The 11,969-nt window shown below is 51.1% G+C and overlaps 5 protein-coding genes across 5 annotated transcripts; 2 read left to right on the plus strand and 3 right to left on the minus strand.

Annotated features, from left to right (window-relative positions):
• Positions 1 to 1,510: 1,510 nt before the first annotated feature.
• LDX57_005960 (U4/U6-U5 snRNP complex subunit SNU66) lies at positions 1,511 to 3,559 on the minus strand (the record flags this gene model as incomplete). Its single annotated transcript, XM_046087647.1, has 1 exon — positions 1,511 to 3,559. One exon carries the CDS (start codon positions 3,557 to 3,559, stop codon positions 1,511 to 1,513), a length of 2,049 nt encoding a protein of 682 aa, XP_045943615.1.
• A 980-nt stretch (positions 3,560 to 4,539) lies between these two features.
• Positions 4,540 to 5,286, minus strand: LDX57_005961 (aminoacyl-tRNA hydrolase PTH2; the record flags this gene model as incomplete). The annotated part of the gene is made up of 1 exon (XM_046087648.1): positions 4,540 to 5,286. One exon carries the CDS (start codon positions 5,284 to 5,286, stop codon positions 4,540 to 4,542), a length of 747 nt encoding a protein of 248 aa, XP_045943616.1.
• Positions 5,287 to 5,849: 563 nt separating this feature from the next.
• LDX57_005962 (uncharacterized protein) lies at positions 5,850 to 6,747 on the minus strand (the record flags this gene model as incomplete). Its single annotated transcript, XM_046087649.1, has 3 exons — positions 5,850 to 5,910; positions 5,968 to 6,365; positions 6,436 to 6,747. The coding sequence occupies 3 exons, from the start codon at positions 6,745 to 6,747 to the stop codon at positions 5,850 to 5,852; spliced, it is 771 nt and encodes a 256-aa protein (XP_045943617.1).
• A 1,042-nt stretch (positions 6,748 to 7,789) lies between these two features.
• On the plus strand, positions 7,790 to 8,755 carry LDX57_005963 (DUF4448 domain-containing protein; the record flags this gene model as incomplete). Its single annotated transcript, XM_046087650.1, has 1 exon — positions 7,790 to 8,755. The coding sequence occupies one exon, from the start codon at positions 7,790 to 7,792 to the stop codon at positions 8,753 to 8,755; it is 966 nt and encodes a 321-aa protein (XP_045943618.1).
• Positions 8,756 to 10,154: 1,399 nt separating this feature from the next.
• On the plus strand, positions 10,155 to 11,789 carry hcsA (homocitrate synthase; the record flags this gene model as incomplete). Its single annotated transcript, XM_046087651.1, has 5 exons — positions 10,155 to 10,218; positions 10,273 to 10,502; positions 10,568 to 10,648; positions 10,702 to 10,769; positions 10,826 to 11,789. The coding sequence occupies 5 exons, from the start codon at positions 10,155 to 10,157 to the stop codon at positions 11,787 to 11,789; spliced, it is 1,407 nt and encodes a 468-aa protein (XP_045943619.1).
• Between the last annotated feature and the right edge of the window lie 180 nt (positions 11,790 to 11,969).

Consider the following 11,969-nt stretch of genomic DNA (forward strand, 5'->3'; position numbering starts at 1 on the left):
TTATTTATTTATTTTGGTAGACTTCAGGATAGTCCCATGGATCTTGAGGCACTCCATATATCCATCAACACCTACTCCGTACAGCTCACGATCTGGTCTGATATCATCTGCTGCCAGCCATCGGGGTTTTCGGTGAACGGATCGAGCATCGCCCAGAATGCCCCCACGGGTGGCCTGAGGCAGTTTCCCCTCACGGGATTTGGGGTATTTTGGAGTTCCTCTCCTGCTTTTCCATAACTCTGTAGACATCTCTCTAGCATATCAATTCAAATTAATCTCTATTAATTTTCATCTACATATATATCTATCTCTATCTTTATATAGGCCTCTCTCTCTCAAGTCCAATTCCCACAGAATCATCACCACCTCACAACAACACCATCTCGGGTCGGTTAATTTCCCCACACGCCAAGTCATCAGCGCTGTTCCTCTGGTAACCCGCAAAGACGGTCACTCAGCGCGCCCTAGGATTATTATCCTGAACTGGCTGGAGTGTTGGAGTGTTGGTTCCCCTCACGACGCAGCTAGTTGAATCCGGCAGACAGCTTCGTTCCTGAGTTCTGGCCTCTTCTTCTCAGTGATGGAGTGGGCAACTCTAGTCCGGATTCCTATACTGGATTCGATCATGCCGGCAGAGAGATCTAATCTGATCGACAGGCTTGCGTACTCGCCACTCGCGGCTGTGGGCTTATCCGCCTGCTGGCATTCTGTACTGTGCACTGCGTACGGTGTAGTGTGTCCATATCAATGGGGCTGGTTCTGCTCGATTATGGTGTAGATCGTGCGGAGTCTCCCTAATCCTGCTGTGTGTTCACTCGTTCTGGGCGGTATACTCAACAGGGTAACTCCGTTGCGAACTAAATATACCTCCTATTCCCTCCCCTGCTAGCTTTGCAAGCCAACCGACGATGGCGTTGTAACTAAGGTATGTACCCGTGGACCTTCACTGTGTTCGTATCGCAGTGTTACAGTAGATATCTGGTCTCACGGCCAACCCATTTATTCCAGCAGCTCCATCGTGGCATCATTGATGAACTTATGCTACTCGACGCCTGGCAGGAAACAGAGAAAGTGATTCTGCAGCGAGACATGCTCGTCTACTGTTAGATTGCTTTTTTTCCCTTCGATTTCTTTTTTGCTCTGCTCTGATACGTGGGAATTGAGAGCATTGGTAGGTTACTGGCAACTCTATATCTGATGCCGTAGAATGAGAACCACTTGAATTAGGAATGATCGTGGGGATGGTCACTGTAGAGGCTTGAACGCGGTGTATATAAAAGTCGATTCATGAATTGGTAGTGATCTATTCTGTCGAGCAAGCAGGGAGGGTGGAGCTGTCTAGATGATGTATGCAGATAGTCTACTTCAAAGGCAATATAGTTAAGTGTCAATTCTTACGGTATAACCCGAACTGACTCAAATTGATAAGTATATTGGTATACTGCATTGCTTTATAAAACAGAGAAGATCATTAAACTACAGTGCCCTGGCATCGCGATTGTCGTAAACCCTAACCCAGGCGCACACCGGCCTGGCGGTTCTTTTCTGCCGTCGCACCCATGGCTTTGTTCATTCCCGTACGTTGACTGCTGTCCAAGGCACTCATCGCCTCGCGCTTCTGTTCTTCCTCGATCTTCTTCAGTCGCTTCTCCGTCTTCATCTTGCCGCTGCCCTTGCCGTGGAACTGGTGACTCAGGTGCTTAAATGCCTCCTTCTGGTTCATCGAGCGCCCGTACTCGTCCGTGTACTTGAGCTGCACGTCCGGCTTGTACTCCCGGTTGAACACCTCCGCCATATGACGAGCATCCTGCTGGTCACGCTGCTTGTTCTCCCATCGCGCGTACTCTTCTCGCTCGCGAGCCGACATGCGATCCAGTTTGCCGGAGGCTCGGTCGCGCTCACGCTGCTGGCGCGCACGCTTCTCGGCCTCGGTCTCCAGACGCATCTTTTCGCTCAGGAAGCGTTGACGATCGCGGACAAGAGACGTGTGATCCGCGGCATCGGATGATTTGACCAGGCCACGCTGCTTGAGCATCGACAGCGTCGCGCCCAGACCGGAATCAAGAGTAGCTTCTTCCTCCAGTCCGGTCCCGCTGATTTGCTGATTGGCCTGGGATTCTTCGCGCTTAATTCGTTCTTTCAGGTCTTCCTCGTCCTCGATATCGTTGTATGTTCCCATTTCCACATCGCCCGTATCGTCTTGGGGCTCTCCCTTGACAGCCTCCTCTCCCGTAGTAGCCCGTGACTCTTCGCCGGGTGTTGTGGTCGCCCTTTCGCGTCGTTCGGGTAGCGTGGGTTTCTGCAGGTTGGATACGAATTCGGTGGTTTCGTCAATGATCAGTCCAGGCTCTTCCTCATTATCCCCAGGCGTCTCCACTTCCATCGGGGTCTGTGATTCTTCTTCTCTCAGTTGCCGAGCAAGGTCCTCGGGGCGCATCTTCTGTCTCTTCTTGAAGGCAGCCCGTCGCTGGCGCGTGAGCGAGGCTTGTAGGTCATCGTCATCCACGAACGAGACATCCTCTCTGGCCGGTTTCCGGGGTGCGGGTGCGGGGACCGGTTGACCATTGTTCGTGTCGATGTCCATGGAAGCGCCGTTCGGCGTCCCTGTCGATTCGCTTGTGGGGAATATGTCATCTTCGTCCAGGACAGCTCGTTGTTTGGTGGCCTTGGCCTTCTTCTTCTTGGGTTTCTTGACCTTGATCTCGCTCACGTCCATGTAATCGGATGCCGGCGTTTCGGCGGCGAAGTCAAGGCTGATAACATTCTTCTTCAACTTCTCGGATACCTCCTGGCGCTTGGCCTCTCGCTCTTCCTCGGTTGATCCCTTCGCATCCAGAGTGAGCCGCTTGCGCTTCTTGCCATCTATTTCCTCGTCGTATTGTGCCAGGATGCCGGAGTTCTCCGCTGTAGGATCGTAAACCGGTTTCTTCTTCTTCAGCTCCAGCTTCTCCGCCGTCTTATCCTTCTCCCTCAGTTCAAAATTCTCCAACTCATCGCCCTCTTCTTCGTTCTCATCCACCGTCGCATCCTTCAGCGTCAGAATATGTTCCTCGCCGCCTTCAAAATCCCCCACGCCATGCCCAACCTTAATCCCAGCCAGATCAGCAGCCGAGTATTCCGCCGCACGTTCGCGCTCCTCCAACTCCTCAGCCAGCTTGCGCGCCCGCTCCTTCTCGATCTTCTTCTGCTTCTTCTTCGTTTGCAGCAGCCACGTCTTCGTATCCACATCCATATCATTCGATTCGCCCAGCGTGGCGCCCTGCAGCTTTGCGTCCCTCTGCGCCTGTTCGCGCGCTTTCTTGATCGCGGCGTTCCGCTCCTCGCGCTTCCGTTTCGCCTCCGCTTCCTCTTGCATCTTCTGCCAGTTCGACGAGGCCGCGGCCTCCCGCGACTCTAGGGTACTGCCGGGCTCGTCATCGCCAGACGCGGAGCTGGAATCATCGGAGTCAGATTCCTGGAAGGCCAGGCCGGTGGCGTCGGCGCCGGGCACCGGGAGGGGTTTTAATCCCAGGGCCACCCGGATTTTGTTGTTCTGTTCGATGGACAGAGCGTCGGCCATGGTGGCGACTTCAGATTGAGGATCAAGTAGAGATATCGAGGAGAGAACGAGTGTGGGGGTGGGGCGAGGACAAGTCGACAATGAAAGATGTTGATGATAAGGAAATTAGGAAAGCCCATCAATGCAACCAAACCAAGCCAGACCAGACCAGTTCCGACCCGGGGACCAGAAAGGACGCCTTACGTAACTAACCCAAGCCAGCCTCGGTAAGGTTTAGCGCGCAGAAAACTCGTTAGCGCGTCCTTGGCGCCGACGATAAATAGGTCCGTCACCCATCCGTCCTCCTTTTTCCTTTTTTCTTTTCTCTCTCATGAACAACATTACGGATCTGTGTCCAGCGATCCTGTTCACGATGAACGTTTTTTCTCTCCGGAGTTGGCGGGATTTGTGTTTCGGTTGATTGCTGGACAGTTCGACGTTATACGGAGGCACTGATCTTATTATCTTGGTGTCTGGCTTTTTCCGGTCGACAGATCTCAGATTAAATGTCGATGTTGGGTATCATTCTGGTCTTGAGCTCCCGCTTTTGGTGACGTTCGGCTGGATGGCCTGATGTTCGACGGCGCCATATTCCTACTCTCTTCACCGAATCGACCGTTGGTCGCTGAGGTTAGGGAATAACCATGGCTTGCCAACATTCCTTTCTTATGATAGATTATTAGTAGTTATTGTAGGGGTTGAGTGGTTGAAAATATACGTGAACTGTAGCTATGGTGACGGAGGACCTTCATTTGTATCATCCAAGTTGAAGTGATGAGTTATCTGCGACGCGCAGGCTCGCTGGAACCTGCCTGCTTGATGCTTAATCCTTAACGCTTAATGGTTGATGCTTTCGATGTCTTGGCTTAGCCGCCGTGAAAAGACGCGATCATGAATCTTGGTATCAAATGACCACCCAAACAAAAATCGTTCCTTCGCTATGATAACGAGATAATATTTACAACAACTTCAAATGCCCCGTCACGCCATCCACCACGCTCTTAGGTCCCAAAACCCCCAGCACCGTGCGACTCCCACTGGCGATCTGAGTCCGTCCGGCATCCTGTATCACCCGCGCGCAAAGCCCCAGGCTGATGGCCTGCGCCTGCAGCAATTGCAGCTCCTCTTCGGATTTGATCTGCAGCGCAATCTTCGCTTGGCCCTGGCGTTCCCAGCGGCGCAGGATCGGTGAGTTGGGCGTATAGGCTGTGAGGTATTTGTAGCAGGCGAGGGTGGCATGGGAGCATTGGGCGGCGATTTTTCCTGCGTTGGTGGGTTGCGCTGTTAGCTTGTTTCTTTTTCTGCAGGGTGTTTGGGGTATGCGATATAGGTTGTAAGGGATTCTCCTCGACTCGTATAAAGATAAAGCAAGAACGCGTGAAAAATAGAGAAAGGGAAGGAAAGAAAAAAAAAAACCAACCTTTCGTCATTCCCAAATCCGTCCTCACCACCAGCACCAACTTCACCTCTTCATTGTTCCCCTCAAAATTGGCCAATTCGCCACCATCGCCCTCCTCCTCGCTATCCTCTTCCTCTTCCTCGTCGTCGTCTTCGTCATCACCCTCCTCGTCGGACGAGTCCCGGTGCACCTTCACATTGTAGCTATTCGGCCAGCCTTCCTTCTCTTTGGTCGAGAACAGGCCGAGCGAAGAGCCCTGACCGAGGAAATAGCCCGTGACGCCGGCGATGATGGCAGTGGCAACTACATAGGCGGTTGTTGACGGGGGAATGCGATCGAGATCGGCCATTTTTGAAGGATTGAGGGGTGTGAGGGGTTGCTTTCGAGGAAGATGTTTGGGTCGGTATTATTTTTTTGATTGTGACGTTGAGCGGGTAGCTTGGACTTGTCATGTGACAAGGTTTGTTGGTTTTCCTTGTAGATTTCCAAGGCCGAGTATTGTGTAGAGCAGACTACGGAGTCTAGTTGGGGAAGCGCTTGGACGTGTGGTCTTTCGTGTATCATAACTAGTTCTACACAGACCACTGCTTAAGCTTGGATAGTATCCTTCTAATTCGCGAGCTCATGGTACTCGCACCTATTGCTCCATACAATCTACACTCCAAGCATTACAAAGCTACTTGTATTCCGTGAAATGTAAATGGATCCCATTCCCAAAGCAAACATCTTTATTTCTTTCTCAATAAAAAAAGAATTAATAAAAGTAAACCAAAATAAACGCAACGCGTCTCATGAAAAGATGACCAAGACCAAGCAAAATCCATTTTCTCCTAAGTGTTGCTAATTCATTATATACATCCCTGACCATGGTAAATCGAAAGGTAACATCGTCATCCTCATGAGCAGCGATGTCTAATTAGCGCGAGCAGCGGGGGCCTGAGCAGGAGCCCCGGGGGTTCCAAGACGACGGCTCCTGGTATGATGGTTAGCGATATCAAGTCCAGCAGTTAGAACGATGGGCCTGGCTTACATCATGGTACGGCTGAAGAAACTGATACCAATCATGAACAGCCAGCTGGGGATGGCGCTGAATCCGTAGATGACATAGCCAACGGGGATCAAGAGGCCGTTCTGGGCAAGCCAGCTATCCGTGGGGTGGAAAGCACCCTCGTAGGCAGGCTTGTTCTCGTAGGTCTTCTCAGAGTGGATCTTGTAGATGGTTTCGGCGGTCACGGTGGTGGTGTTCAGGTTCACAGTGTGGAGCGTCGTGGAAGGACGTTCCTCGCCAAGCTGGGCCTGGGGAACCTGGAAGTGCCAAACCGACGGAGCACCGGCAGACCAGATAGAGCACAGAACCTGGTTCGATTCACAGTCCAAGCGACCGAGGTTGGGCGCGGTGGGATCGGCAGAGAACAGGAGGACGGATTCCTAGATCGGAAAGCAAAGATCGTTAGTCACTATGCACCCGGCCTAGCCCCTATATATTTGTGGCCCTTACGTTGAACGATTTATCCGCTTGGCCACAGCGTCCGAAGCAGGTCTTGTTGCCACCGGTGATATAAAGCAGCCAGTTCTGAGGGTCAGAAGAAGGCTCGAGGAGGGTCTGCCAGTTGCTCAGGTTGAAGTTGGTGACAACCTTCTCCTGAAGCTTCTGCTCAACCACCTTTTCGACCTGGGGGATCACGGGGGTGGCGGTTGGCAGGTAAGACTTGGCCTTGTTGAACCAACCCTGAACACGGTCCCCGATGGGAACCTGTTCTTGCGCCGCAGCCAAAGCTGGGAGGACGGGAAGCAGCTGGATGAAGCGCATGATGCTAAGCGGCGAGGAAGGGAAAGTAAGACGCGTTAGCGACAGGAGAACGCGAAACTGTTATGATTTGCCCGAAGGGAAGGGAATGGATCAACAAACCTGGGCTGATAATATATAACGAGGGGCGTACTTTGGAGGGAAAATGGACGATTCAGGAGGCCAAAGTACGGACAGCAGGCAGCGAGGAAGACGGGCACCTGGGTTGTGGTAGAATGAAACAGCCACGATAGACGTAAGTAGAAGGCCGAGAGGCGTCGACAGGTGGCCTAACTTGAACGGGCAAAGGCGAATCAGCAGTTCCCGTCGGTAGCGGGGAATCCGAAGCCCATGGAATCCCGCTAATTTCCAATGGAATTACTTCTTGACTTCTTTAACTTCGCTTGTTCGCTCAGGGACTCGTCACGACAACTTTTGAGTTTGCTGAATCTTATGATCTGACAACAAACCATGCATGATGAACAGCGATTGTGCTCGAGTCTTTGGCCCAAAATGTCGCTCCTTGCTTATGTCACCATGATCGCCGACAGCAGCTCGCTAGAGAGTACGAGTCATTTTGATGCGATGAATGTTTCACAATTAGTAGACAGCGGAAGCAATGAATATCCATTTTTGCCTCATTGTGACTCTCCCCCTTTGATGCTTTGAGCATCTTTTCTCGAAAGGCTGTCAGACAATCAAGATATGGTGCCACTTTTTAGGGTAAGCCATGTGACTGACAGCTGACAGGGGAACAACCATGGAAGATCCATCCAGGGACTAAATTATGAGCATTAAAATAAGATGCGTCTCATTCTCACGACTGCCTACTCTGTAATTCCGTCGTCCTTTGCGCCTTCTTGATTCAGTCACTGTCCTTGCCTAACCATATTCATACTTCACCATGGCTACTCATTTATCGTTGAGATGTTTATATGCACACAGCATGATTACTCCCGCTATAATCCATAATTGGCGACCATAGAAAATCCATTCTATTATCAACAAATTGTTGCATTTGAACTATCCATTGTCCGCATTTACTCCTTGCATACGCCATCGAGCAATGCGATCACTCCAGATCTATCGCCATATCATGATGGCGACGATGGTAGCAGCAGCATTCCTCATAGACAAGAGCTTTGGTGCTGCTACTGAATATGACTACAGTAAGCACATTTGCTATGGGACGAGCGGATGCGCTGTTGACAATGACACAACAGCACGGTTGGACATCTCTACCGCCGACACTCACGGGAATCTGTCCTCGCATCACCATGAATTTCCTCCGGGCGATTTCCCCATTTGTACGGATGTAAACGGGACCTTTGCGCCCTTCTGCCTCCCTGTGGACGGAGCAGATGTCCTGGTCGACGCGACATACTATGTGACCTGGAACGCCGACTTCTATCCTCTCAACGCGACGATCACCATTGAGTTGAGGTATTCGAACTCGACCGATGGCGATTCGGCTTTCACCTCGGAGAGAACCGACAATAGCTACGGCTACATTCCTATGCAAATGCATGGAGAATGGCTGCAAGGAAAGTCGCAGAACGCATTGACACTGTATATCATCGAGCTTGATCTTGAGTCCGATCGACGAGCGAACGCTCAGCAGGGGCCAACCGTCATACTTCGGCACAAGCCCGTTGAACATTGGCGGCCTTCTCCCCAGTTGCCATTCAACAGAATGGCACTTTATATCGGACTCCCCGTAAGTCTCGCCGTGGTAATGGCCGTTGTACTAGGCCTATTCTTTGGTATGCAAAACAGAAGAAAGATCGGGATTGGGAGCATCATGGGCTCTCGAGGTTCCGGATATGCGGTCGGAAAATCCAGGAGCCAACGCATGGGCCAAAGCCAAAAGGAGTTCGAGAGTGATGGTCCGCCGCGCTGGAAACAATTCTCGGATGAGACAGACTCGACCCTGCCCGAAATCAACCAGTCGGCCGTGTTCGATGATCTGGAACGCACGGCGAGCTACGCTTTCAACCGGAATCAGTCCAAATTCAAGAGCTGGAAGTTTTGACGAGACATTGGGCTCTGTATGAATTAGTGAGTGGGAACGAGACGAAGTATGGGCCTTCTTCCTCGCTATGCGACACGGGGGTAACGGAGTAGTTCGTTTGGAGAGTATGGATTAGAATAAACATCAACAGGTGCATTAGTACAACTCCACAATTGAGTCCAGAAGGATGGCATGAGCTTATTGCCCAGGTTTATTTCTTTACTTCTTTTTTTTTTAATTGTCTTTCCGCCTTCACCGTACTGAGTACACCGTAGTGGTGATCCTTTAGGGTCGCTGGATTGTCCTGACAAAAGGAGGCGGTCTGGTTGCCCAGCAGAGGCATTCGAGGGTCCTTTCAAGAGACTAGTAAAATATCCAACCAACGAGAAGGGCGAGAAACCGAATTAGTACGAAAGTGTAGGTATCCAAGGTGACCAACGGCGGTGTCGGAGGTGATGACGTTCGCGGAAAGAAAAATTGGAGTCATCGCGATGGAGAACAATCGATGGTTATCTCACCGGGTGATATCATACCGTAGTTAGTCCGGCATCGTTTACAAGCAGTCGGTTAGGATTCAGTCGAAGGAGTTCTAAGATGATTATTATTAAGGTTTTACAGTCTAGACTCTATGTGCATTACTTTTATGTACTATCTATTATTTCATCTTATGTTTAGTAATGTTGATGTTTGACTTTTCTCGGTCTCAAAATTGATGCCAGTCCTCGCAGGCATTTCAGCCGATGTCGGGTCCCCCAAGCCAGACCCAACCCTATCAGAGGAACTTTTTCCACCAGAACGCACTAAAATCGCTGTATTCGAATTTGGCAAATAAGGTGATGCATAAGCGAAGTATGAAGTTTCAACCTATTCCGTAGAACTATCTCCTCCCCTAACGAGCGATGGCAAAATTTTCTCAATTAAGAGTAGATCTGCCAGTGGCAAAGACAGCAAATGACGAGAACAGATTATCGGCAGTAGTAATAACCATGACTACTACCGCAGCTAGACCGTATCGAGTCCCGGGGAAAGCGCCTGTAGGAGGCACTGGGTTCCCCACACAAAGCGCTGTTCGGCGAGTGAAATTTTCATTTTCTGGGCCTGAATCAGAAGTGGCTGAAGGGCCGCCTTTTAAACCCCACCCACTTTTTGGTCGCTCGCGGCCGATGACTCTTCCCGGTCTTCCCTTCGACTTGCGCTGCTTCCTGCTGCTTTATTTCAAAGTACTCGTCTGGATTATTTTCCTGTGACTCACTGTTAGAACTGTTAGTACTTTTCCTTCCTCCTTTATTTACCTTGTTTTCCCTCTCCATCCTTCCTTTCCAATTGCTCAACTTAATACCATCTTGCACCCTCTCCAGATTCCTTTTATTCTAACATACTACTCTCTCAGTCTACCCCACCATCCCGCTTTCTTTCCACAATGTGTCCCGGTGCAGACCACGAGCCCAATGGGCAAGCCAATGGCGTTCCCACCGATGCCAATGGTAAGATCTATCGCATCTCGTTCCTACATGTCCGTAACTGATCATTCTGCAAAGGTGAACACCCTGGCTTCACGGCCGTCGAGACCCGCCAGAACCCTCACCCCTCCGCTTCTCGTAACCCCTATGGCCACAACGTCGGCGTGACCGACTTCCTCAGCAATGTCTCGCGCTTCCAGATCATCGAGAGTACACTCCGTGAGGGTGAGCAGTTCGCCAACGCTTTCTTTGATACCGAGAAGAAGATTCAGATCGCCAAGGCCCTCGACGAGTTTGGTGTCGACTACGTGAGTCATGGGACGATTGTTGATCATTCACGAAGCCTCTATACTAATGACTAGCTTCGCTATAGATTGAGCTTACCAGCCCCTGTGCTTCGGAGCAGTCGAGACAGGACTGCGAGGCCATTTGCAAGCTCGGTCTCAAGGCTAAGGTATGTTGCAACCCTACGGAAGACTGCGATCTGCTGCTAATTGCCCGCAATAGATCCTGACTCACATTCGTTGCCACATGGACGACGCTCGCGTTGCCGTCGAGACTGGTGTTGATGGAGTGTAAGTGGAATCTCACGTATTAAAGCATCAAAAAGTCATTATCTAACGAGGAATAGTGATGTCGTTATTGGAACCTCTTCCTACCTCCGGGAACACTCCCACGGTAAGGATATGACTTACATCAAGAACGCCGCCATCGAGGTCATCGAATTCGTCAAGTCCAAGGGCATTGAGATCCGATTCTCCAGTGAGGACTCTTTCCGTTCGGACCTGGTTGACCTTTTGTCCATCTACTCCGCCGTCGACAAGGTTGGCGTGAACCGTGTCGGTATCGCCGATACCGTTGGCTGTGCCTCTCCCCGTCAGGTCTACGAGCTCGTCCGTGTCCTGCGAGGCGTTGTCGGATGTGACATCGAGACTCACTTCCACAACGATACTGGTTGCGCCATTGCCAACGCCTACTGCGCTTTGGAGGCCGGTGCCACCCACATCGATACCTCCGTCCTCGGTATTGGTGAGCGTAACGGTATCACCCCTCTCGGTGGTCTCATGGCCCGCATGATGGTCGCCGATCCCGAATACGTCAAGAGCAAGTACAGGCTGGAGAAGATCAAGGACATTGAGGATCTCGTGGCCGAGGCTGTCGAGGTTAACATTCCCTTCAACAACTACATCACCGGTTTCTGTGCCTTCACCCACAAGGCCGGTATCCACGCCAAGGCTATCCTCAACAACCCCAGCACCTACGAGATCATCAACCCCGCCGACTTTGGCATGTCCCGATACGTCCACTTCGCCTCTCGTCTGACTGGATGGAACGCCATCAAGTCCCGTGCTCAGCAGCTCAACATTGCGATGACCGACAACCAGTACAAGGAGTGCACGGCTAAGATCAAGGCTCTTGCCGATATCCGACCCATTGCTGTCGATGATGCCGACAGTATCATCCGCGCCTACTACCGCAACCTCAAGTCCGGAGAGGACAAGCCCCTTCTTGATCTGACGGCTGATGAGCAGGCTCAGTTTGCCGCAAAGGAGAAGGAGTTGGCTGCTCAGGCTGCCAGCGGCGTCCCCGTCTAAACATGACGTCTTCTGCCTTTCTCTATCTCTCTCTGCAAATCCTTTCGGAATGAGAAAGTTCCTCGTGTTTTTTTAGAGCTTTGATCATACTCCCTCAGCGGCTCCCAAGAAGGGAAGATCTTATTTTTCCTTTGCTCATTTTTCCTTTGCTCATTTTTCCTTTATGATCTGATGTTATTT

This window comes from Aspergillus melleus, assembly GCF_016097325.1.
Source record: "Aspergillus melleus strain CBS 546.65 chromosome Unknown contig3, whole genome shotgun sequence".
NCBI classification, from domain to species: Eukaryota; Fungi; Ascomycota; class Eurotiomycetes; order Eurotiales; family Aspergillaceae; genus Aspergillus; species Aspergillus melleus.